This window comes from Lathamus discolor, chromosome 4 (assembly GCF_037157495.1).
Source record: "Lathamus discolor isolate bLatDis1 chromosome 4, bLatDis1.hap1, whole genome shotgun sequence".
In the NCBI taxonomy this organism is placed as follows: domain Eukaryota; kingdom Metazoa; phylum Chordata; class Aves; order Psittaciformes; family Psittacidae; genus Lathamus; species Lathamus discolor.
The window spans coordinates 46694354-46717599 of record NC_088887.1 but is presented as its reverse complement, the minus strand read 5'-3'; the positions used below and the strand labels follow the sequence as shown (position 1 = coordinate 46717599).

At 39.1% G+C, this 23246-nt stretch overlaps 1 protein-coding gene across 7 annotated transcripts in view; it reads right to left on the bottom strand.

The window, feature by feature from the left end:
• SH3KBP1 (SH3 domain containing kinase binding protein 1) overlaps nt 1-23246 on the bottom strand; it is a 233384-nt gene that overhangs the window by 5718 nt on the left and 204420 nt on the right. For all 7 annotated transcript variants that reach the window (XM_065677327.1, XM_065677328.1, XM_065677329.1 and 4 more), the window contains 4 exons: nt 21874-22036; nt 15550-15635; nt 2991-3100; nt 1502-1627 (listed from right to left, as the gene is read on the bottom strand). In XM_065677327.1, coding sequence (XP_065533399.1) covers nt 1502-1627; nt 2991-3100; nt 15550-15635; nt 21874-22036 — 485 coding nt within the window. The remainder of the gene's footprint in view (nt 1-1501; nt 1628-2990; nt 3101-15549; nt 15636-21873; nt 22037-23246) is intronic.

The window sequence follows — 23246 nt, the reverse complement described above, 5'->3', positions numbered from 1 at the left end:
AAGCACAGTTATCACAATGGCAAGTAAGGTGAATCTTAATAATTTATCATGTTGCATCTGAAAATCTGATTTGGCCAAGAGTAAGAAAAAGCATGAGGCAACCTTCCAACTCTATTTGGTAATAAGGAAATAAGGTAATCTACTGAGAAAAAATGGTATGGAAATGGAAGGAGACATTATAAGTAAGGACTTGGGGTCTGGGACAGTGGCATTAGCTGGATAAAGTAACTGAAAGAAAAGTAATTGGTCAGATGGAAATCAGGAGAAAGTGTGATGGGAAAGGAAGAACAGGATCCACTAAGACTGTTTTTTTCTTCAAAAAACAGTCTTCCCCACTACAGGAGCATGACTGAGCACAGAACCTGTCCCAGGCAAGCACTGCATAAAAAGGTGTTCTGCAGGAAAAAAGTGTGTGACCACAGAAATGAAAATGGTGTTATAATCACAAGAAAGCCAAATCATTCCAGAGGCTTGAATGCTTGACTTCATGACCTTAATAACGCTCTTTTAACATTTTATATACATGTGTGCATGTTTGAGTACCTATAAATGGATTGTTCATGGATAATAATCTTTATATCAATAGATGCAAGTTTCCTTTTCACTGAAAAGAGATGTCAGGCCGAGCTCAAACCCAGAGTAAGTGAGAAAGGCACAACTAGAGTCAGCCACACTGAGCACCTCATTCCAGAGCTTAACTGCTATCAACATTAAAGCCTCAAGCAGCTATTTTCTGATAGCAGTCATCTTGTTTTACAGGAACATCATCTACATCCCTGGCACAAACATACAATTTACAAACGCTGGCCCAAGAGTATTCCTTAATGCAGATGCTCCCAGAAGAGGGAGCTAGATAGCAAAACATTATCCTTATAATTTCATCACAGAAGTGCCTTGATTAGAAAGATGACTCCACCTTTCAAATACTTTTGTTATACTATTATATTACCTGTATTATTAAAGATATCCTTATGTACTAAAAATCAGCTCCAACCTCTAAAGCCTGATATACCCACTCTTTCTGTAATATTCGATTACCCTACAGTTTTCTACCAAAATACAGTAATACTGGCACAAGCCTATAAAATACAATTATATCAGTATAAAAAGTGATCATACTTGCAAATTTCAGTTCATATATTATTAGAGTGGGTCAAAGAGTTGTATTTGCTTATAAAGTCTTCTAATGTAAACTGAATTTACAGCTGCCCTGAAAGGCCTGTGTTTCTAAAATTTATTTCCCTAGCTTCTCTCATTCTGTGTGATGTATTTACACTAGAAGGGTTTTTTTTTTTCACAGTATGGCTATGCAGACATTTGAACTCTGCTATTAATTCCACACATAGAACAAACTTTAGTAACCTATACTATTTCAAGCTTCTTTAAAGGCTAGTTACCAGGTGACTGTTGATTTGAAATTTGAAAATAAACATTTTAATACAGTTTTAAGAAATGAATATGCACATGGTAAGGTTAAGCAGACAGATTCCAATCAACTTACTTGTGATATTGTAACAGTTCTTGATTTCCTTGACACTTCAATAGTTTTCTGAGTAATGGAAATATGTTCCTCCTTCTCTTCTTCAGGACTTGGGGAGTCAAAGAAATCAGGGCTTGAAAGGGATGACTACGTAAACAAACACACACACCACAAGAAAGGGGAAAAAAAAAAAGAAAAAAAGCAGGTACTTTCACTGTACAATAATTTGACAAAGGAAGAAGAAGAGCATTATGTGAGGACATTTTTATTTTATTTTATTTAGTTATCATTTTCAAAGTAATAATACTTAAAACCAGGACTCTTTCTCCTCCCACCTTCTTTTTTACATCTTATTTGCAAGGCTAGAATGCTTTCAAAGCATTCATGAATTAAGATACACTTAAGAGTTGAATCCACCATTAATTTACATCTTTGCATTGCATTATGTTGTAAGAAGAAAACACCTTCCTGTCCATAAGAAGAGCTTATTTAGCTAGGACACTGAGCACTGTGCTGTGGGGATGCCAACTCTGCCACCTGGGCAGCTCTGCCATGGCTTTGCTCAGTGCAGGTCTCACTCTGCTACTCTTCAAAGGACCCATGCTGCTGCCCATGCACCCTGCTGATGCTGCAGGGCTGCCTTGTTCATGGCCTCTGTAAAGGTACAAACAGGGAAGGTTCTTTCCACCCCTTGTTCCTTACCCCAGAGATTTGACAGGGGAAGAAAAACCTTTTCAGTCATCCTTTACATTTCTATATTTATGTACATAGTCAATTTTGAAAGCTTTCTTTTACGCATTCTATCAGTTTCACAATAATCCTTTTTGTTCCCCTCCACTTTGTTTTTCTTCAGCAACATGAACATGGGCAACCATAAGTACCTGCTGCCATTCTGATATTCCAGAATGCAAAAAAAGCACAGAAATGAACAAACCTCAAAGAAGATGAGACTAAAACCACTAAGCAATGGTTTCTCAAGTATGGTTTATGAGATCAATTTGTCCAAAGACACATATTAAAGTGTGAAATTTAAATCACCATTATATGTACGATTGTGAGCTTAATGTGAAGAAACATGATGGCTCAAGGACAGCTGTCAAAGGCTGAAATGGTCTGTTTGTGCTCAAAATCTGGTAAATGTCCTAGAGAAACCAAATGAATTGCTTCTTTTGAGAATCACATTCAAAATCCTTGATACTTAGCACAAATTAGTTTATTTCACAGGTTTTTAGAAAGGATTTTTCTGGCCTCAGTCATGGCTGGCAAGGAATACTTGGCAGCACCCAAATAAAGGGTTACAAATCTTATAAGGGAGGGAATGTTTTAAACATCAGTATTCAGAACACTGTCAGCTTTTCAACACTAATTTTCCTGAGCTGCATTTCTCTGCCTCACTGTATGTGTGGAGGAATGGCTGTGGAAATGTAGTAAAACACCAGGGAATGCAAATGGCAGGAGGGGTGTAAAATCAGAAAAAAATATTTTTAAGAGAAATGGAAAATTAACTTACAGATGTGAGAGACTGGGAGGGTGGTCGCCTGCCAGTAGCTTTTGGTCTAGTTGTAGTTGGATGATTAAGCTTCTCAGCAATTGGTATTACAGAGTCAAAACCTTCCAAGTCTTAAAAATAAAACAGAATTGAATAGGTTTTCTGGAAACTGTCCTCAAAGGGAAAGAATCACAATTTTTTTTTCTAATTTCAAAGAAACCAAATCCCATTTTCCCCACTGTGTCACAGTGTTCTGTACATGTTTAGCCACCTTGATGACACTAAAAACCTGGAAGTCAAAGGTGGCTGTAATCCAGTCGCCCTTACTAAGCAAAATTACCCTTCCCTCTCAAACACAATAAAGCAGAGGGAGAACGTGTAGGGGAGCCTTTGGCTTTATTTTCGTTGTAGTGAAAGCTAAATGACATGGGTTTTATGGCTTGGAATAAACAGTTTCAAAATTTCCATCTTGCTACTAAAGAGCTTAATAATTTTTTTTCTTGAATTATTGTAGAGGTAAGACAGTGCACACACCTCAAAAACTGTACTGTCAGTGCTGCATCTGCAGCAACTGCTTAGGGGAGCACAGAATGAGAATGAACTAGCTGGAAGTGATCTGTAGGTTCCTGCAGGCAGCATAGTTTCTAGTAGCTATAGGTGAGAATATTATCTCCCTCCTGTAGTCCAGAGGTTAAACTGGCTCCTGAAGTGGTACTGCGTAAAAACTCCAAAGGCTCCTGAAGCGGTACAGAGCCCAGGAAAACCAGGTCTGCTCAAATGCAGTATCAACTGTCTTCATAGTTAGTGAAAGGCACTGGGGAACTGTTTACTGAATCCAGCCACGTGGTAGCATGTTTACGTGAAAGAACGATGTGAAGGCTGAAGGAATACCACAGCTTGTGATTACGTGCCTGAATCAAATGGCTTAACACCATTCATCTATTTTTATGGGTTATATCAGTTTCACTCACCTCCATTTCAAAATACACTACTGCATATGTTAAGCAGAAATGAGTCAGAAAACCTACAAGAGGCAGTTTAGACAACAGATATAAAAATTCTGTAAAATTACTTTCAGACATTAATCAAATACTGGAATAATATTCATTATTCAGAGACTATTTTTCATTGCACGCATGTAGGAAGAAATGGCTTTTAATAGTTATATATACTGCACACTTAATTTTCAGAACTGTTATAGAACAATGAATCTCTGAAGATCCAGCCATATTACAACCATCGTACAAAATTACACAATGGAAAGACAAATGAATTAATAGGCCTCTGCAATGAGTTATGTGTGCTGAAGGACACAAGCTGATTCCAAGTACTCATGATTTGGCAGCTAGGAAGCAAAGGGGATCAGACATTCCTTACTCAGCAATATTCTTCTGTTTCTGGGAGATAAAAAAAGAAAGAGACCTCTTTCAATAGCCCTGAAATAGACTAAGGTTATTCACCTCCAAGTACAGCTCTATTTTTGGAGCAACTCCTCTATATATAACAAGTGACCCCACTGTCCTCTACCAGGTATTTCTCTCATTGCTTTTTTATTGACTGTTGCAACCTACATGCAAAGGTAGGTCGCCCAGTCTGTCAAGGGGAATTTGACAATGCAAAGACAAATGTATCAGGTAAGGCTGCAGTGCTTTTAAAGTAAAAATGAGCTAACGCTAGCAGACAGCACAAAACCTATCTGGAGTCCAAAAAAATGCAACTGTAAGAGCTAGTTTCCAGTAACATCCAGTTTGAAGCTGATGTGTGCGAGAGCTAAATGACTTGCTTAAGATCACAAAGCAAATCAGTGATGTATTTTAATAGTCTTTATCTTTGCCACTGTGTTACTTTGTTAAGTTGCACAGCAAGAATATATTGCCACCAAAAAATATACACTTGTTTATAAACATATGAAGCTCACATACATTAATACAAGTGGAGACTGACTTCCACTTCTCCCAGCCACTCTTTCTCACCTGTTTTTACTACGTTTTTTTCCTGAGCTAGTTTTAATCCAGCTCGTTTTCCAACAGCAGGTGTCCAGCCACCAAAACACCCACGCTGAAGGAAGGATCAGTATCAGTACAAGAGGAGTGATACGAGCTGCTAAAAACTGAGAGGAAGAACGGACTACTGCTTTGGGGGGCAGCAAATGGCTGAAGTTATCTTGGAGCCTAGGAAGGCTCCAGTGTATGACTTCCCTCTCTCTGTATTGCTGCTTCTATGGTAAGCACTACTGTCCCTTCCTCTGTTCCTACAAAAGATAAGCATCTATACCAATATGGAAAACAATCAATGAAAAAAGTAGTGAAGGCATTAACTCAATGTGTTTCTTTGGCTTAAATAAACTAATAATTACCTAGAATTCTATGTCTGATCAGAATAATCAAATATTCATGCACAAATTGTAAAATACATTTATAAACAGAGTGTATGCATTTGTGTCCTTGAGACCCATAAGCACTTGCAGATAAAACTATGCTCCACGCATTTTATGAATACCATGAAAGATAAGCTTTTCTGTGCAAAGTTTCTGTTATCAAGAAATACTAGGAATCTTCATTTTTTCCTAGCTAGAGGAAAAAAAAAAAATAGCTAGAAAAATAAACACATGCAGCCTGTACCTGTCCTGAAATAAAAAAAAAAATAAAAAGAGCAGAACAGAGTTCGGAAAGGTTCCACAGGTAGAATCTGCTGCCAAACTAGTGAAATCACAGCCATTCAGCTGATACTATAAATGAAATTCTATTTAAGTGTAAGGGACAACACTTTGGTACAATGTTAAAACAGTAAATCCACTTTCAGTACTTCCATGAACCCTTTATCCCCCAGTTTGTTTCTTAGATGTCCTTCTCACTCTCAAATCCACTCTGCACCTGAGGCTACCACCATCTTCCACGGTCATTCAGGAAAATTACCATCTAGTAAACTGGTAACTAGTAAGAGGAACAAAACCACCCAAGAGACTTCTGCTTTACTCTAATTTATATTCTAGATTCAATAATGAATTCACTCATACTAGTTATTCAATTATTTTTTGCTGATGGAAAGCAAGGTTATACGTCTGCGACTATATTATACTCCCTGAGGTCATTAAATGCAGATATCTGATTTTAGCTTGTATTTCTGTAGCTATCAGAAACTGGGAACTTTCATTTGCATACTAAATGTAAAACCATCCAGCCTGAGCTGGACCAAATGGAGCCATTAAAAATAAAGTGCAGTCTACTGTATTCACTGCCATGCTAATTGCCAGTAATGCAGCAGCAGCACCCAACAGACCTGAACTTGGCCCTAGTCCAGCAGTGTTTACTGGTTAAAAACAGTAGGGAAGGTTCTATTGAGGGCACCCATCAATTAACAATGCTGCTAAGCAAAAAATAGTTGATATTTGTTGGATTTCTGTATCACTTACTACTTTTGTGGTTTACAAGCAATTAAAGACCAAGTCTTGAGAATCTCTTGGAAGGAGCATTTCCTACCCTGCTTTACAGAGAGAATGGAGCACCGGAGAGGATCAGATCCTGGTCCAAAACATGCTGAACACCCACCTCCATGAAATGCAGACAGGAGGCTGCTCTGACGGTAATCTGGTCTTGTAGCTAAGTAGGTGAGGCTTGTTTAGTTGGAGAAGCAAAAAGAGGCACCGGAGCCTGAAGAAGTACAGGGAGTGGGGAAGGAAGTGTACTCAATAAAGTAGATAGCTATTGGTTAATCCTTGTTATGGGTGGAAACAGGCTCTGCAGTGCATACATGTGGCTGTTGTACAAAACCTGGAAAATACTTATTTGAACACTGTTGACCATGAGAGGAGACGAGGGGTGTCCATGAGGGGTGAAGGGTAGTCGTGAGGGGAGATCATGACAAGAAAAGGGCAGTCACAAGGGAAGACCACAAAGGAAAAGGAGGGGCAGCCATGAGGGAAGATTGTGAGGGGAAATAATTGGTGGCCATGAGGGGAGATCAAGAGGGGAGATGAAAGGTGGCCATGAGGGGAATTCAAGAGGGGAGATGAAAGGTAGCCATGAGAGAGATCCTGAGGGGAGAGTAGGAGCACCCATGAGGGGAGATAATGAGGGGAAAGGAAGGGTGGCCATGAGGGGTGAAGGGCAGTTGTGAAGGGAAGAGGAAGGGCAGTGGTGAGAGAAGATTATGAGGGAAGAGGAGGCGTGGCCATGAGGGAAGATTGTGAGGGGAAAGGATGGGCAGTCACGAAGGGAGATCATGAGGGGAGAGGAGGGGTGGCCATGAGGGAAGATCATAAAGGCAAAGGAGGGGTGGCCATGGAGGGAGACTGTGAGGAGAAAGGGAGAGCAGCCACAAGGGAGGATCATGAGCGGAAAGGAGGGGTGGCCATGAGGGACTATCATGAGGGGAGATGAGGACATCCATGAGGGAAGACTGTGAGGGGAGAGGAGAGGCGGCCATGAGGGAAGATTGTGAAGGGGAGAGGAGGGGCGGCCATGAGGGGAGATTATGAGGTGAAAGAAGGGGTGGGCATGAGGCACGAAGGGTGGTCGTGAGGGGAGATAATGAGGGGAGAGGAAAGGCAGTCAGGAAGGAAGATCATAAAGGGAAAGGAGGGGTGGTCATGAGAGAAGATTGTGAGGGGAAAGAAGGGGTAGCCATGAGGGGAGATCATGAGGGGAGACAAGTGGTGGCCATGAGGGACCATGGCGGCCATAAGGGGAGTTTGTGAAGGGAAAGGAGGGGCGGCCACGAGGGGAGATATGCAGCGGTCAGGAGGGGAGATTGTGAGGTGAAAGAAGCCCGTGAGGGCCAATCATGAGGGGAGACAAGGGGTGGCCATGAGAGGTGAGGGGGTGTCATGAGGGGAGAGGGAGGGTGGCCAGGAGGGAAGATCATGAGGGAAAAGCAGGGGCACTCATGAGGGGAGACCATGAGGGGAGAGGAGGGGCAGCTGTGGGCAGAGATCATGAGCAGGGAGCAAGGGCAGCCATGAAGGAAGATCATGAGGGAACATCATGAGCAGAGAGCAGAGGCAGCCATGGGGTGTGAGGGGTGGCCATGGGTGGTAGGCGTGGCAGCTATACAGTGTGGGCCACTATGGGTGCAGATGAGGGGTGGCTGCAAGTGGAGATCATGAGGGGCAGCCGTAACAGGAGATCTTGAGGGGAGATAATTTTGACCTTAGTGACATGGTTTAGTGGTGGGCTTGGCAGTCCTGGGGTAAAGGTTGGACTTGATGATCTTAAAGGTCTTTTTCAACCTACTTGATTCTATGATTCTATAAATAGATACATTCATCATTATTACAGTCTCACTGATCAAGCAGGTACTTCATGAAGTAATTCATGACACGGTAAGAAAGATAGAGGAATTCTAATATAGTAGTGCAGCACACAATAAAATGTCTGACTTACTGAGCAAACGTACTTAACAAATAAGAAAAATGTTAGCTGTGCAAAAATTATTCCCTGGTATTCTTCCAAGCCAGTTATGAATAGGATATTTTTCCCCATTGCTGTGTTCATTTGGAAAGACAGTTATTTAAAGCATGATGATGATGTTTTTAAAAGCATGCCCAGATCCAAGAAAGCAATTATTTAAGAAAAACATTCTTGGCTCATTAGACTTGTATCTTCCTGGAAAATAACCTTCAACCTCTCCCCCTGTCAAGAAAAAAAAAACGCCGGAGAGAAAAAGTTAAATGGTAATGCTTCCTTACTTCCCTGTTTTTGACCCTGCATTTACAATTCTGGCATAAAATGTGACCAGGCCTTTACTTTATCTTGCATATAGGTTTTTTTTTTAGTCTTTGGGCAGCAAAGTGAATTATACATAACGAAGACAGAAAGTTTTTTGAATTAGCAGAGAGATTTCACGTTGAGAAAACTGAAATGGAAACTGATGGATAACAGAATCAACGCATTCAGAACACTAACAGTGAGGTTTCATAGAACAGAAATTCAGCAGGGCTGCAAGAAATGAGGCAAAGGTGGCATTCCATTCATTTAAAGATAATAATGTCACAAAAGCCACAGAAGTAGATTTCATTTCAAAATCATCTTCAATACATTCAAAAGATTGACAACAGGCTTGGGAAATCGTGTATATAGATATGGTCTAAATCCAATAATCTTGAAAGTGATCAAATGAGAGAGATACTGCAGATGAAACCTTCTGCATTAATGTCTGTTCAATATATAGCATTAATTAACTATTAACCACGCTGAATATTACTGGAAGTTTTCAGAAGACCACAGTTATTTTAACTACTTCAAGCACCCAGATTCTGCTACTCCCTTAATGCTGAATAGTATTGTACCCTTCAAGAAATACAGCCATGTTCCCAGCCAGGGTCAGGTCAGCAGAATCTCATCCATAATGAACCGCAGACTCTTTTTAATATTTGTGTAATGGACGTTCAGTAGGAGAGCACCCTGGATGCAGGGTTACTGTGTTCAGGAGCATAACAGCAACCTGCCACAGAGTCCTGTCCACATGGTTCTTTCCCTTGGAAGGAAAACAGCCTAGCTCGTCTGGCTTCGAAGGACAATCACTGGACAGCTACCTTTCCTGAAGTACATATAAATAATTTCTTTTCGGTCCTAACGTTTATGGCTTTAATAGCTGAATGTAGGAAGCTGCCATAATGAGCTTTGCTAACCACCTGCCAGTGCCCTCATAAGGATTTTATTTTTAACGATTCAGAAGATGCCAAGAAAGAACTGAAAGGTCAAGAAAACTGAGCTAGAAGAAATGGATATGCTGTTTCCATGCACCTCAACTTGCCACACATGGAGAACAGTTTAAATTTCTGGTTTACTGGCTTTTTTTTGGACCCTCTGGGGTAAGAGACCTAATTATTTTATGTAATAAACCATTAACATAAACCTGATACGTTAACATATCCCAATATTTACAATTCACAACTATGTTTATAGGTAGTTTTGATTCACTGGCATAAATATTACCACTTAACCCAGTTAGGCAATTCTGTTCCTTTGCTTCACTATCAAACTTAGCATAAACAGTAGCATAGAATGAAATAACTGCTTAGGCAGACTTCAGTCTTCATTATGAAAGTCACATTTTGTCCTCCAACTCTTATATTTACCAGTATTTTCTTTTTTCCAACTTTTATTCTGTGCCTTCAGGCAAAATAATTATAGTGTCTCACAGTATAACAGCTTATGATTTAAAGACAAATCTGCTCCATTCTATAGCCTTAAACTGGAAATATTCCCCATCTTTTTCCCTAGTGTGGTCCAAATCTTACTAGATCACTTTTTCTTCCAGAGGTGCAGTGATCACCTCTGGACAAATATGAGCATGTTACAGCTCTAGAAGAACTACGAACACAGTTCAAGGAAACAAGATATACTGAAGATTTTTTTTTGTTTATTAGATACTTTCAAGTACGGGATTTTTAGCCACCTTTCCAGGGAAGTTAGCACAGCTTTAGAAGGAAAGACAAAAAAAGAGTACGGCTACTAATGTGGGTTCGGCCAGTAGTCCATGATCCACCAGCAAATGCTCTGAAGATTAAAGTCTGAAGAAAAGCTAAAAAATGGACTCATGTTAATCAGTTTTCAAAGAATCTCCTAAGAAAACTTGTACCAACACTATATGTTTAACCAGGAATCAATGAAGGCATATGTGCCTTATGTTAGCACTGATAAAGATTATTAACTGCTTTCATAAATACTACGCAAAATGTGTAAAGAGCCAGGAAAAATATTGAAAAGATGTGTCTGTGTGGGAAGCGCCTGTGCAGCTCAGTCTTTTTGCAAAGCACTGAAACTGATTCTCATGTGGATTAACTGAGCATTACCACAGTAGATTTTCTATTTTTGTTTCTTTGTGGCTTATTCTTTAAATCACTCAGCCTGTATCCATATGATTTTAAGTGTTAGATGATTCCAAAGCAAGCCTATTTCAGATAGACTTGTTTCACCACTGGATTCCGAAGTGTGTATGTACATATATGGTTAAAATCCTCACTTGCAGAAATAATGCCAATAATTAATTGGCATAATTCAGTAATTGTCTGGAAGCATTAGTTTTTGATCTAGTAAGCTATTATATGTGCTAGATGTTTCTGTCATTACCCTGGCCCTCAGATGTAACAATTCTTTGTGAAATTAAAAAAAAAAGTCAAGTTAGGCAATAAGGCATGAATTTAAGATGTTGAAATCAATGTAATCCTACATAAGGGGTACCATTCTGTTGGTAGAATGGGGCTCCAGTGTATCTAATGTTGTTTTAGAAGCCTTTTAAACTGAGCTCAAAAGCCCCTGTCAGTCCAGAGCAGTCACTGGTACATGAGATATAACAATGGGTGCAACTACTGGGTTTTAACCATAGCAATAGTGCAGATAAAGTCTTGGGTGACACAACCATGCACTTTCCACTGAAAGTCAGTGAGTGCTCTTCAGATTTCTAGGTTTTGTTTTGTTTTATCTCTTTCAGACTAGAGAACCACCCTAGCATGTTACTGAATGTTTTTTTTGTTTGTTTGTTTGGTTTTTTTTTTTTGCTTTGTAACATGTAAGGCCATCATAATCAAATATATGGACTAAACTTTGCAATGACACCATCTGTCTGTAAGAATAGGTTAATGAAACCACAGCATTGACAAAGTGTGTGCATGTCATGTCCACTGCCAAAATTTCTTACAGTATAATAATAAATTAAAATGATTTCTAATTTCAATGCTATGGTGAAAGATTTTCTGTCACAGTACACTCAGGTTCAACTTTTAATTAAAAAAAAAGCTATAATAGCCATGTATATAATAGGTGTTCGACAAAATACTTCTTGTATTTGCTTGCTACATGTTGTCAACTAAAGCAAAGACAGGACAGAAAAGAAATGGAGAAAAAGTGCCTTACCCTCATGAAATGAAGAAGAGTTACCCATGGCAAAGAGATGTAAATAGGAAAAGTTGGATGAAAGATGTGTGGAAAGGAAAGTAAAGGCATCACTGAAAACAGGGAAAAAAGAAAACAAAGGAAGTGAGGAGGAATGGGGAATGGTTCCTCTTAAATAATATATTCCGACGGCTAATTTTTCAATGTTTTTTGTAAGGATTGTGGAAAGAAGCAAAGGCATGAGCAACAGAAGTAATAGCTGCCATTATATCTATAATCAGCAGAGATGTTGCTGAACAGGAATTGCCCTTGTCAGAACAGATTGCAAAATTGTAATCAGTTCTGTATTATCATCAAGAAATTTAAATGTCAAGTCACAACTCTGCAGAACATGCTAGTGAAATCAAACCATGTGCTAACATCTACATAAAAATATTTTTTCATATATGCAACTGACAGAATGTTATGTACAGTATTACACATCACCTCAGCATTTGTGACTTTCCTAATTGGTAAAGTTTTTAAAGGTGTGGGGTTTTCTGTTTAGACAACACTGATCCACTGCTGTAATATTACTTAGAAAATAAATAGAAAAATGCCATTTCCGAAACATGCAATGTTTAACACACTGATCTAGAACTGGAGACCTAGACAGAACACAAGTTTTGAACCTGAATTCCCCAATTCACCTCTGCATGTTGCTTCTCAATCACTGATGGAACTACTGATTTTGTTGTTGCTGATCACTTGTTTGTTTTTTTGGAGATTGTCTGTGGAAGGACCCTGTACCTTTTCCTCCCTTATCATAAACATTTTGGTCTCACCATGATAAAGAAAAAGAACCAACTTAGAAATCCTTAAAAATGGTTTTACAGGATGGCAAAGTGCTCTCCATCCAGCTATTGTATGGTTTGCTTTTATAACCAAAACTGTATGCAGTGCTTTTGTACCTCTCTGCTTTGAACAAAAGAACAAGAGCTTCAGACTAGCTACGGAGCTAAGAAAGTGGCAACCATTATCCAGGTTAACATCACAGTGCACAAAAGGCAGCAGAGTTCTGCAGTATTCATTTTCGGTCCGTGATTCACCACCAGTAATTGGCATAAGCATGGAAGAGGGCAAGGCAACTTGCAACTGACTGCTTTTTCCTCTGTCCCCCCAAGAGTTCTAAGAGCCCAGGAATGGCATCGGAGCTAATGGCGGAATAAAGAGGATCCCAGTAACCAGAATGGTTGTATACCTGAGCTGCTGCAAAGGCTATTTAACTTCAATTTTCTTCAAAGGCTACTGCTAAGCCCCACCTTGTCTGTCACAGAGGCCCACTCTAATTCCTTGTATAAATTTGGATTGATGAAAAGACATCAAATGGTAGATTTAACCAGATCCATTCTGACTAGAAGGATGAATCTCAGAGAAGCTGAGCCTATTCTACCAAAAGTACACAGCACTGGGCAACACCAGTAACATATATCATAGTTAAGTATTATATGGACTAACACTGCCTGAGGCATCAGTATTTAAGAATACACTGGACAACTCCACTCATTTATCATTTTTACTAATAACTCATTTTAGCCACATGATTTCTCCAGCCCATTGTTCTCTTTGTAAATAAATAATAAATCTAACATATTTATCATAAATCTTTCCAATTACTCTGCCCCATAAACTGTCCTGAACTCCAAACCTTCTCTCATAATAAAAGACATTAATCCACTGTGAATTGCTCTGGCTAATTAAGTTCTTGTTTATTGCTCTACCATCTTTTAAAAGGCTGTTATTTCTTTAACAATATTTCACATAAGCCATCAAAAGCTTCCTGAAAATTTATAACATTTATGATCTTTGTGCTCACTTTCATTCCAAAATAATATTTTATTTCTTTTTTTCTTTTAATGAGTTGTCTAGCAGGCTAGAATGACATGATTTGCCCTTGTAAATGCCATTCCGGTTTGACCCTATCAAGTTATACTTATTTAAGTGTTCACACTATTTCAGCCTTGGGCTCAACAGGTTCCCCTTGTTAGTGGTAAAAGGAGGTCACCAGCTAAATGCTTTGCAACATGTCGTGTGTGTGGTTTGGTTTATGGAGTCTTGTTGGCTCTTACTCTCCACTAAAAAAAAACCAAAACAACCCACACCCTGTAAATTCTGGAGATTAACAAAACCTATTACAAATCAAATTTCCTACCAAACCTTTTATAAATTGTTAGAAAAATCTGGGAAAGAAAAAAAAACAACCCAAAAAACCCAAACCAAACCAACCAAACAAAAAACCCAACACCACAAAACACTGTAAGATTTTATCATGAAAGGACTCCAAGGAAATGATTTTATGATTCTATGAAATTAGAACAAGAATTAAAAAATTTTACTTCCATCACACGACTATATCCTGTCCACAGCTATAGCTTTCTCTTTCAAGTAAGCAAAGGCTTACATGCTTTGAAGCAAATTTGTAAACATGGGTAACAAACACTAAATAGTAGAATTTGACTGTATTTCCATACCATTCTTTTATATGAATTTCTACAATGAAAATATGCATGCAATTTATCACAAGTTTCTAGTTTTCTGTGTTTATCCCAGATGAAAATCTGGGAAAAACATACTACTTGCTTCTCCAGAAGAATGTTACTATCATAAACCATACCAACAGCAGAAGGTCAAAAAAACCCCAGACTTATGGATGCTGGAAAGCTTATAAACCTATGTGAAGTTAATTCAGCAATTGATTTCACTGCAATTACACTGTCTATAACTATAGTTCTGCTTTCAAGCTCAAAGAAAAGTCAGGTTTGGCTGCTGAATGTATACTATTTTACAGAGAGGTTTTATTAATAAAGCAGTCTGGGTAGAAACCAACCATACTGAAATAACATTAAAGGGTACCAGTGAAAGGTAGCAATGCTTACACGTTCAGGGTACCTTCGTTCTGCCTTTTACAAAAACAGGTTTCATGGCACAGCTGCGACTGCAGGAGGAGAGTGACGGCAGCAGCTGCTGACAACGTATTTCTAAGTAGAGGTAGAAGATGGCTGTCGCAGTTTTTGCTTACAGCCCTGGGGCAAGAGTCAGAGCACCTTGCTTTCCAAGTGCCATTTACTGTGGCACCCACCCCAGCAAACATCTCTCCTGCACTGCCAACTTGAGAAGGAAGGAGGATGAGAGAAGACAGAAAAATAACTTCTTGTTACTCCTGTCCAGGTGATTTCCTGACTAAACTGTTTGTGTTGCAGAAACATAGATTATTATTTTCAAGAGAAATTTAGACTGCTTTTAATTGGTGTTTGCAGTAAAATTTATTCAAATTGGCCTGAACTGGGTCTCTGTTCTAATGTGTTGGAAAAGGTAAAGGTTACTAACTGCAAAAAACCCACAATCTTTTGTAGCATTAAAAGTAGGGCAGCACTAATATTACATCTGTTAAACAAGTATGACTTATTATTGTTGGCCTTCTCACTTTTTTCAGACTTTTAAACAGAAATAACAAAAGCTCTCCTATTAAAAATAGCTCACCATTCCATATTTCCTTTTTATTTTTTTATTTAAACACAAAACCCTGATAAAACTTTTTAAGTAAAGCAGAAATGATCCTTTAATCCTGCAATTAAAACATGGTATAAATGCACTCATATACATTGCCAAACCCTCAATCTACCTTTCAGATCATAACAAAGTCACTAAAAAGCAGAAATCTGCACCATAAACTTCTTAGGTAAACTTTAAAAAGCACTATAACTTACCGATGTCATTGCTTCTTTCAGAGGAGTCTTTCTCTAGAGTGCCGGATACTGTACTGCCCACTAATTCCACTTTTGGACTATCACTCCTGCATTTGGATCAAGAAGAACACATATTTTACTGGAGTTTTCATGTTACAGTAAATTAATAGCTAACTTGCAATTACTAATGAGAGAGTGTAATATTCTTCCTTTGTAGCACCAGAGTAATAGCAATGTGTCAGACCATCTCCAGTAAGTAGACATGCTGTATAGATTAACCTTATCTCATTTCTCCTTAACACCTGTCAAAATAGCCTATTTTAGACACCGTAGTGTCCTGAATAATTCTTCAGATGTTCACAGCATCTCAGCGTGAAGGAAATCTAAGGGCAAAGGGACATTCTTCAATACGGTATTTAAATTTTTTTCTAATTAATTGGCTTGCATAAACTACAGCAATGGACTATCTAGAATAGTGCAGAAAGGGAGAGAATCTCAAGCTAGCACTGTGCATTTCAATGGTTCCTGGTATTTACTCATAAATGCAGCTACACTTAACACATTTTTGCATGTTGCTCATGAGATTAGACTATTAGTACTCTTCCACAGGTCTAAAGAACCAAGATCATCTACTCTGAAATGTCTTTGGAATGGGCAAGTGTAAAGATTGGTGATACTTAATACAGAGAAACTATTTTAAAATCAAACAGGAGATCAAACACATGCAAAGTGATTATTGTTTCTTCATAGAACTTTCTATCACACAACTATTTAAGTTTACTAGAATAATGCAACTACTGAAACATTTAATTCAAAAAGGGCAAGTGGCAGGTGCATAGCTTGGCATTGCACAAGCCACACAGGCAAGTCCCTGTGACATTTACTGTGATATTTACTGTGATATCAACTGTCCAATTAACGCAATAAATTGTACATAATCATTATCAGGTCACCTAACACATATCATAGTTTTTCCACAATGAGTATTCCCAGCATAGCGCTGTAACAATTATGATGTATGTAAGGTACCTAAATTACGGGTAAAAATATAGATCTGTCCCTGAAACAACCCAGGCAGAGGTGCATTTCTATGAAGAGCAGTAAGTAGCTATCAAAAGTAAAATACATAGTGAGTTCCTGAATCTTGTTGATTTTTTCATTTGTCTTTGCTTTTGATACCATAAGCTGATGACAGATGGCCTGAACCGCAACTCATGGCAAGCCGTTTATGAGCAAAGCACAAAGTGGCTGGAAACCCTATTTCAGAATTCAGGAAGTCTGAAAATTTGTATTAAAAAATGAAGGAAGTCACAGATTAAGTGAGCATATATCCTGTCAGACTCGGTGGTAGGGCAGTAAGCGTTCTATGAACTAAAAAAGATAGGCAAGCAGTTTATGACCTGAAAAAAAAAAAAAGAGTGCTACACAGCTGTCAATATGGCAGGCAGTCTGCACCAGGAAGGAAACAGTCGAAATATAACACATTCCTAGACACATTCATTAATTGGTGAGATGATAAGGATATTCTCCAAAGGATTCACCTGACAAATTAGTTTTCTTACTTTTTCGCCTTTATTTTTAAAAATCGCTTTTGTGTTTGTAAATCTCTAAGAAGCAACTTAGCTTCTTGGCTGAAAGGGCAATGAACATTTGACTGGATACTTTGTTTTGCACAAATACATTTCCCAGCAAACTGAGAGCACCATGTGAGTTGGAAGTGCTCTAGGAAATGTGTGAGTATGGTTTTGGAGGAGAGTCTTAGGATAGTGTGGCCGAGGCCTCACAGTCACAACATTTAAAATTTGATTACAAAAGATAACAAGATATGACAACAACCCCTTAAATCCCTCCCCCAACTCTGTTTTCAAAAGAATCAACAGACTTATGCCAATCTACATCAATACTGTTGTGAAAGTAGTGGAGCCATATCTTCTTGGTCACAGTATCTCCCTCACTCAGCTGATGCCCATGCAGATAGGCTGTCAGTTTGATCAGACAGATGATTTTTTTTTTAATTTTTTTTTTTTACTTTTTAATTTATTTTTTTTTTAATGCCACATGCAAAGAGTTGTGGTCAATGGCTCTATGTCCGGCTGGGGACCAGTAATGGGTGGTGCCCCTCAGGGGTCGGCGTTGGGACTGGTCGTGTTCAACATCTTTGTCGGTGACATGGACAGTGGGATTGAGTGCGCCCTCAGCAAGTTTGCCAATGACACCAAGCTGTGTGGTTTGGTTGATATGCTGGAGGGAAGGAATGCCATCCAGAGGGACCTCGACATGCTTGTGAGGTGGGCTGATGCCAACCTTATGAAGTTCAACCATGACAAATGCAAGGTCCTACATCTGGGTCGGAGCAATCCCAGGCACAGCTACAGATTGGGCAGAGAAGAGATTCAGAGCAGCCCTGCAGAGAAGGACTTGGGGGTGCTGGTCGATGAGAAAATGAACATGAGCCGGCTTCAGTGTGCGCTCACAGCCCAGAAAGCCAACCGTATCCTGAGCTGCATCAAAAGGAGCATGACCAGCAGGTCGAAGGAGGTGATCCTGCCCCTCTACTCTGCTCTTGTGAGACCACACCTGGAGTATTGTGTGCAGTTCTGGTGTCCTCAACATAAAAAGGACATGGAACTGCTGGAACAAGTCCAGAGGAGGGCCACGAGGATGATCAGGGGACTGGAGCACCTCCCGTATGAAGACAGGCTGAGGAAGTTGGGGCTGTTCAGCCTGGAGAAGAGAAGGCTGCGTGGAGACCTCATAGCAGCCTTCCAGTACCTGAAGGAGGCCTATAGGGATGCTGGGGAGGGACTCTTCATTAGGGACTGTAGTGACAGGACGAGGGGTTATGGGTTAAAACTTAAACAGGGGAAGTTTAGATTGGATATAAGGAGGAAGTTCTTTACTGTGAGGGTGGTGAGGCACTGGAATAGGTTGCCCAGGGAAGTTGTGAATGCTCCATCCCTGGTGGTGTTCAAGGCCAGGTTAGACAAAGCCTCGGGTGACATGGTTTAGTGTGAGGTGTCGCTGCTCATGGCAGGGGGGTTGGAACTAGATGATCTTGAGGTCCTTTCCAAACCTAACTATTCTACGATTCTATGATCAGCTTAAAAGAAACCTCACACTAATAGAAATCCCACTGCAAACTGAATAATTGCCACCTGGAGCAACAACCTGACCCATATGGCTGAATGGCTACACAAATGCTGGTGCTAACATAAGGGAGGCTACAGGAACAGGCTGCCGGGAGAGGGAACCTGCCATGGTTAGCAGCAGCATGGAGGCAGATTGGTTTAGACTGACTGTAAAAGTGTACTTTCTGTACATCTTTATGGCTTGCCTACTCCAGAGAGTTGACTCTGAAAGTTGTATAATCACAGGTTAAATAAGTTTTGAAGCCTTTGGAGGAAATGGACATCTATTCTCTCTCCCACATGCATTTTGTCTTTCCTTTTGCCCTTGAAGCCCTAACCTGCCTCCAAGGAAGAATGATTACATTTAAATGGAATAGCAATCGTGGCCACAAAAAATCAGTGATATATATAAGATGCAAGCCACTTACCCAGAACAGAAAAAATAGAAACTCTCTTCTGCTCAGCAGCTGCCATGGAAATCTCACAGAACTCACTATAGCTACAGCAATTTTTCCCCCTAGGATCATGTACTGGTTTTGGCTGAGATAGAGTTAATTTTCTTTCTAGCAGCCTGAACAATGCCGTTTTGGATTTGAGACGAAGTAAGTGTTGATAACATGGGGAGGTATTTTCATTATTGCTGAGCTTGGCTTACACAGTGTCAAGGCATTCTGCTTCTTAAACTGCCCTGCCAGTGAGAAGGTGCAGGGGCACAAGAAGCTGGAGGCGACACAGCCAGGACAGCTGACCCCAGCTGACCGAAGGGATATCCCATACCGTATGACACTGTGCTCAGCAATAAAAGGTGGGGGAAGAAGGAGGACTAGAAGGACATTCAAAGTTATGGTATTTGTCTTCCCAAGTCACCGTTACTATGATGGAGCCCTGCTTTCCTGGGGATGGCTGAACACTTGCCTGCCGATGGGACACACTGGAAGAAGTCTGTTTTGCTTTGTTTGCATGCATAGCTTTTGCTTTACCTGTTTAACTGTCTTTATCTCAACCCATGATTTTTCTCACTTCTGCCCTTCTGATTCTCACCCCCATCCCACTGTCAAGCAATGAATGAAGCAGCTGTGTGGGGCTGAGCTGCCAGCGGGGGTTAAACCATGACAGTTTAGCAAACATTTTGCTGTTTCAATTTGTATTGCAATTGCCTTAGGTTTTTCATATTCTGGAAATGCATACCAGCAGGTCTTAAAAATCTTCACTATCTTATAAAACAGAACTGATTTAAAACCAAAATGGTCTTATTGAAGTGACTGCTTCCATGTGAAGTTTCACATTTCTTAATTATTCAAGTAATTTGAAGTCTATTCCATGGATTATTTAATTATGTGAATTTCCTGCTCTCTTCCTACAAGACACCCTTAGAAGTTAGAGCTTACAAGGTAAAATAGCTATATGAGGTAAATCCATTAATTTGAATTAGCTGCTGAAGAAATTCATTAGGAAGCTACTAGCACTGAGATCATCAGCATGCAGCATCACCACCCTAAAAATCACCTTCCCTTCTAAGTTTTGATTTAACTACTGTTACAAATAAAATCCTTTCAAATACAACAGTATTAGATAAAAAGCAAAAAAATTTTTTTTTCCTTTGCTAGACACAGAGGAGTTTGGACAATTAAAGAACACACCAGGGTTACTGTTTAGATCTGCTTTTTCACTTGTTAACTTCCAACTTAGAAAAAAAAAAAATGAGAAGGGCAATAAAACACCCCTCCATAGCTTTAAATGTTTAAAATATTTACAATGTGTTTAAAATATTCCAGGCAAAGGACAGGACAAAAGAATAGCTACCCCGTTGTATGCCCAGCCCGTTCTGCGACCAGCCAGTGAACTGAACACTAGGATATGTATTGGTCTTGCCAAGAAGACATTACTTAGCTAAATCTAAAGATCATAGCAAATACTTGCTTTTCCAGGCATGCCCAAGTGACCAGCAGTTGTGGACTATATTTTGGAATAAGTAAGCAAGCATGTTCTAAGCCAAAATGTCCAAAAGAAACTGTGACAGTAGCACCTAAGAAGGAAGGGTAAGTTCTCCCAGAGAAGTTAACACACCTTTGACAGCACAGTCAAAGCACTTCAGTAAGATGAACAGTAAGGCAGTCCCCATTTTTTAATTTTATATGTCTCAGATTCCACTCTGAGAGCATTTGTTTGATGTATTATATGTGGAGGAATGATGGGAACCAATGACTAGGATTTTATTCCACTCTACCCTATACTCCATATTGGTATCTAATTCACTATCAGTATACTTGAACTCCAGTAGTTCAATGGTAGTTATTTTTTCTAACAGTAAAATATCAAAATTATTTCTGTGCCTGCATTCTAGTAGTTCTGCAAGATGTGCAGCTTTCCCATTTTAGGCAACTGCTTTTTTCTGGTTTTCACCTATTTCTATCTACTATGCATAAAGGAAGTCTAGAGTGCACAACCCAGATGCTGATGACTAATGCAGCCATCTAGACTTCATTAGGACTACAGTCAAGGCCTTTAATTTCTGCAATCTCTGCTTTTCCAAGCTCTACAGAGATTAAATGGAATTATGTTGGCAAGACCAACTTCTCAGTGCTCCTCAAAGGCTGTAATCACCTTTGATAAAGAGCATCATGTAATTGTAGAATAACAACCAACATTAGAACGTAAATATTTGACAGCAGCATTCTGCAGTGGCACCAGCTTAAAGAACATTGTATGAAGACACATGTATTTGTCTCAAAATTGATCTAAAATGATGAAAGAAAAAAGACTGAAAGCAAACTGACAGTATTTGAAATATGCATTGTCTAATGCTGTTCCTCAGTACAATCCAAGCTTTTGTACAATCCAAGTACTTAGTGCCAAGGCTAAACTGAAATAATCTGAGGTAAACTAAGAAAGTCAACACCAGTTTAACTTACTGATGCAGGTACTTCCCACATATTCTGCAGTGGAAACTATGACGTTACAGTAACAGTGTTTTCTTCAGTAGAAATGAATTAGCAATGAACAATCTAAGACTATTATTTTTGAGAAGATAATTATGAATCAGCCAGATGACTAGATGGCTTTTCTTTTTTTCCCCTTTGTTCTTTAAATATAGTTTACCATAAAATCAAATTGTGGCAGTAACTGTAAAATCTAAATTCTTTAAATGTATGTAAATTCTATGATTCTATGTTTTTTTCACTAAACCCAAAATCAGTGGACAGAGGAAGAACAGTACCTTGTATGAGTCACAGGCACAGCTGGTCTTTCTGGTCGTCTTGGGGGCAAGGTACCAGGTCTATTCACAGAGTTTGCTTTGGGTGGCCGAGGTTTCTTCGGAGGTATAGCAGGAACTGAAGGCTTCTGCAAGTCTAACTGTTTTTGCTCTCTCTCTGATCTTTCTTTAAATCAATTATTTCCAGGAATAAAGAACACAGATATTATTAAGTGGAATTCATTAGCACTTGTAAGTCTACAATTACACAAGAAATCTTCAACTGTACATACACTGTATACAAACAAAAAGTTTATCTCCTTTCCACATCTGTCCTAAATAATACTTTTTTTTGACATAAGATGTTTACCACAAATCAGTTATTTGCCCTGCCTGACTGTTCTTGTCTGTAATTCCTCTTGGCCAAAATGTGTGTGCAGTGTCTGAATAGGAATGCTGACTTCTGAGTGTAAAAAATAAGAACAGCAAAACATTACATACCATGTAGAACAATATCCCATGAGCACAACTTATATCAAATTCTAGTACAAAACAATATTAAGTTAGAAGGTCACAAAAATAATTATGCTAGATATCCTTAACAGCTCTTGAGCGAGCAGAGAAATACCATTACTGGGAGGAAAATAAAAGTGAGTTTCAAGTGAACTACAGTTAAATGAAAATACAAGTATTAAAATTTTGCAATGTTTGGCAGGATATAAACCCCTCAGGAAAATCAGACCTTTTATTTAGATTTTTAAGCACAGACTTACATGCTGAAGTTTTCAGCTTACCAGTGAAAAACCAGATCATTTGCAGAACTGATTATGCATAGTTGGGAAGTGCCACAATACTAATACCCAATGCCAAACACGCAATGCCTGTGAGCATGCGATGTACAATATATATGTATAACTCTTGTAAATAATATGCTCTAAATTCATAATACAAAAGAAACATGTAAACATATTTGCCACACCATAGGAAACCTGATTCTTCTTAAAGAAAGGACAAAACTCACAAAGGGACCAAAGTTTTGTTCTCTGTATCCTACTATGTCAACATCCACTTCCCCTGATAACACTGCCTACAATATGTCGTGAATATTACATCTCTGTATATATGTAAGAGGTCTTGGCAGTGTTCCTCCCACGGTATTTTTATAAGGGTATTCCTTAATGGGTTCTAGGTTTCAGTCTGAGAGGATCATGGAATAAATCACTAGAAACACAGTCCACATGAGATTTGGAATAGTCCAGTAAGTGACTGTTCAGAGGCATACACCCTTTTTCAGTACACTTTCAGTTGACGCAATTTGTTGGGTCTTCTGTAACACTGAAGCTTTTCCAGTATATTGTGTAATTTTTACACACTTACTCCTATGGCGATTTACACTG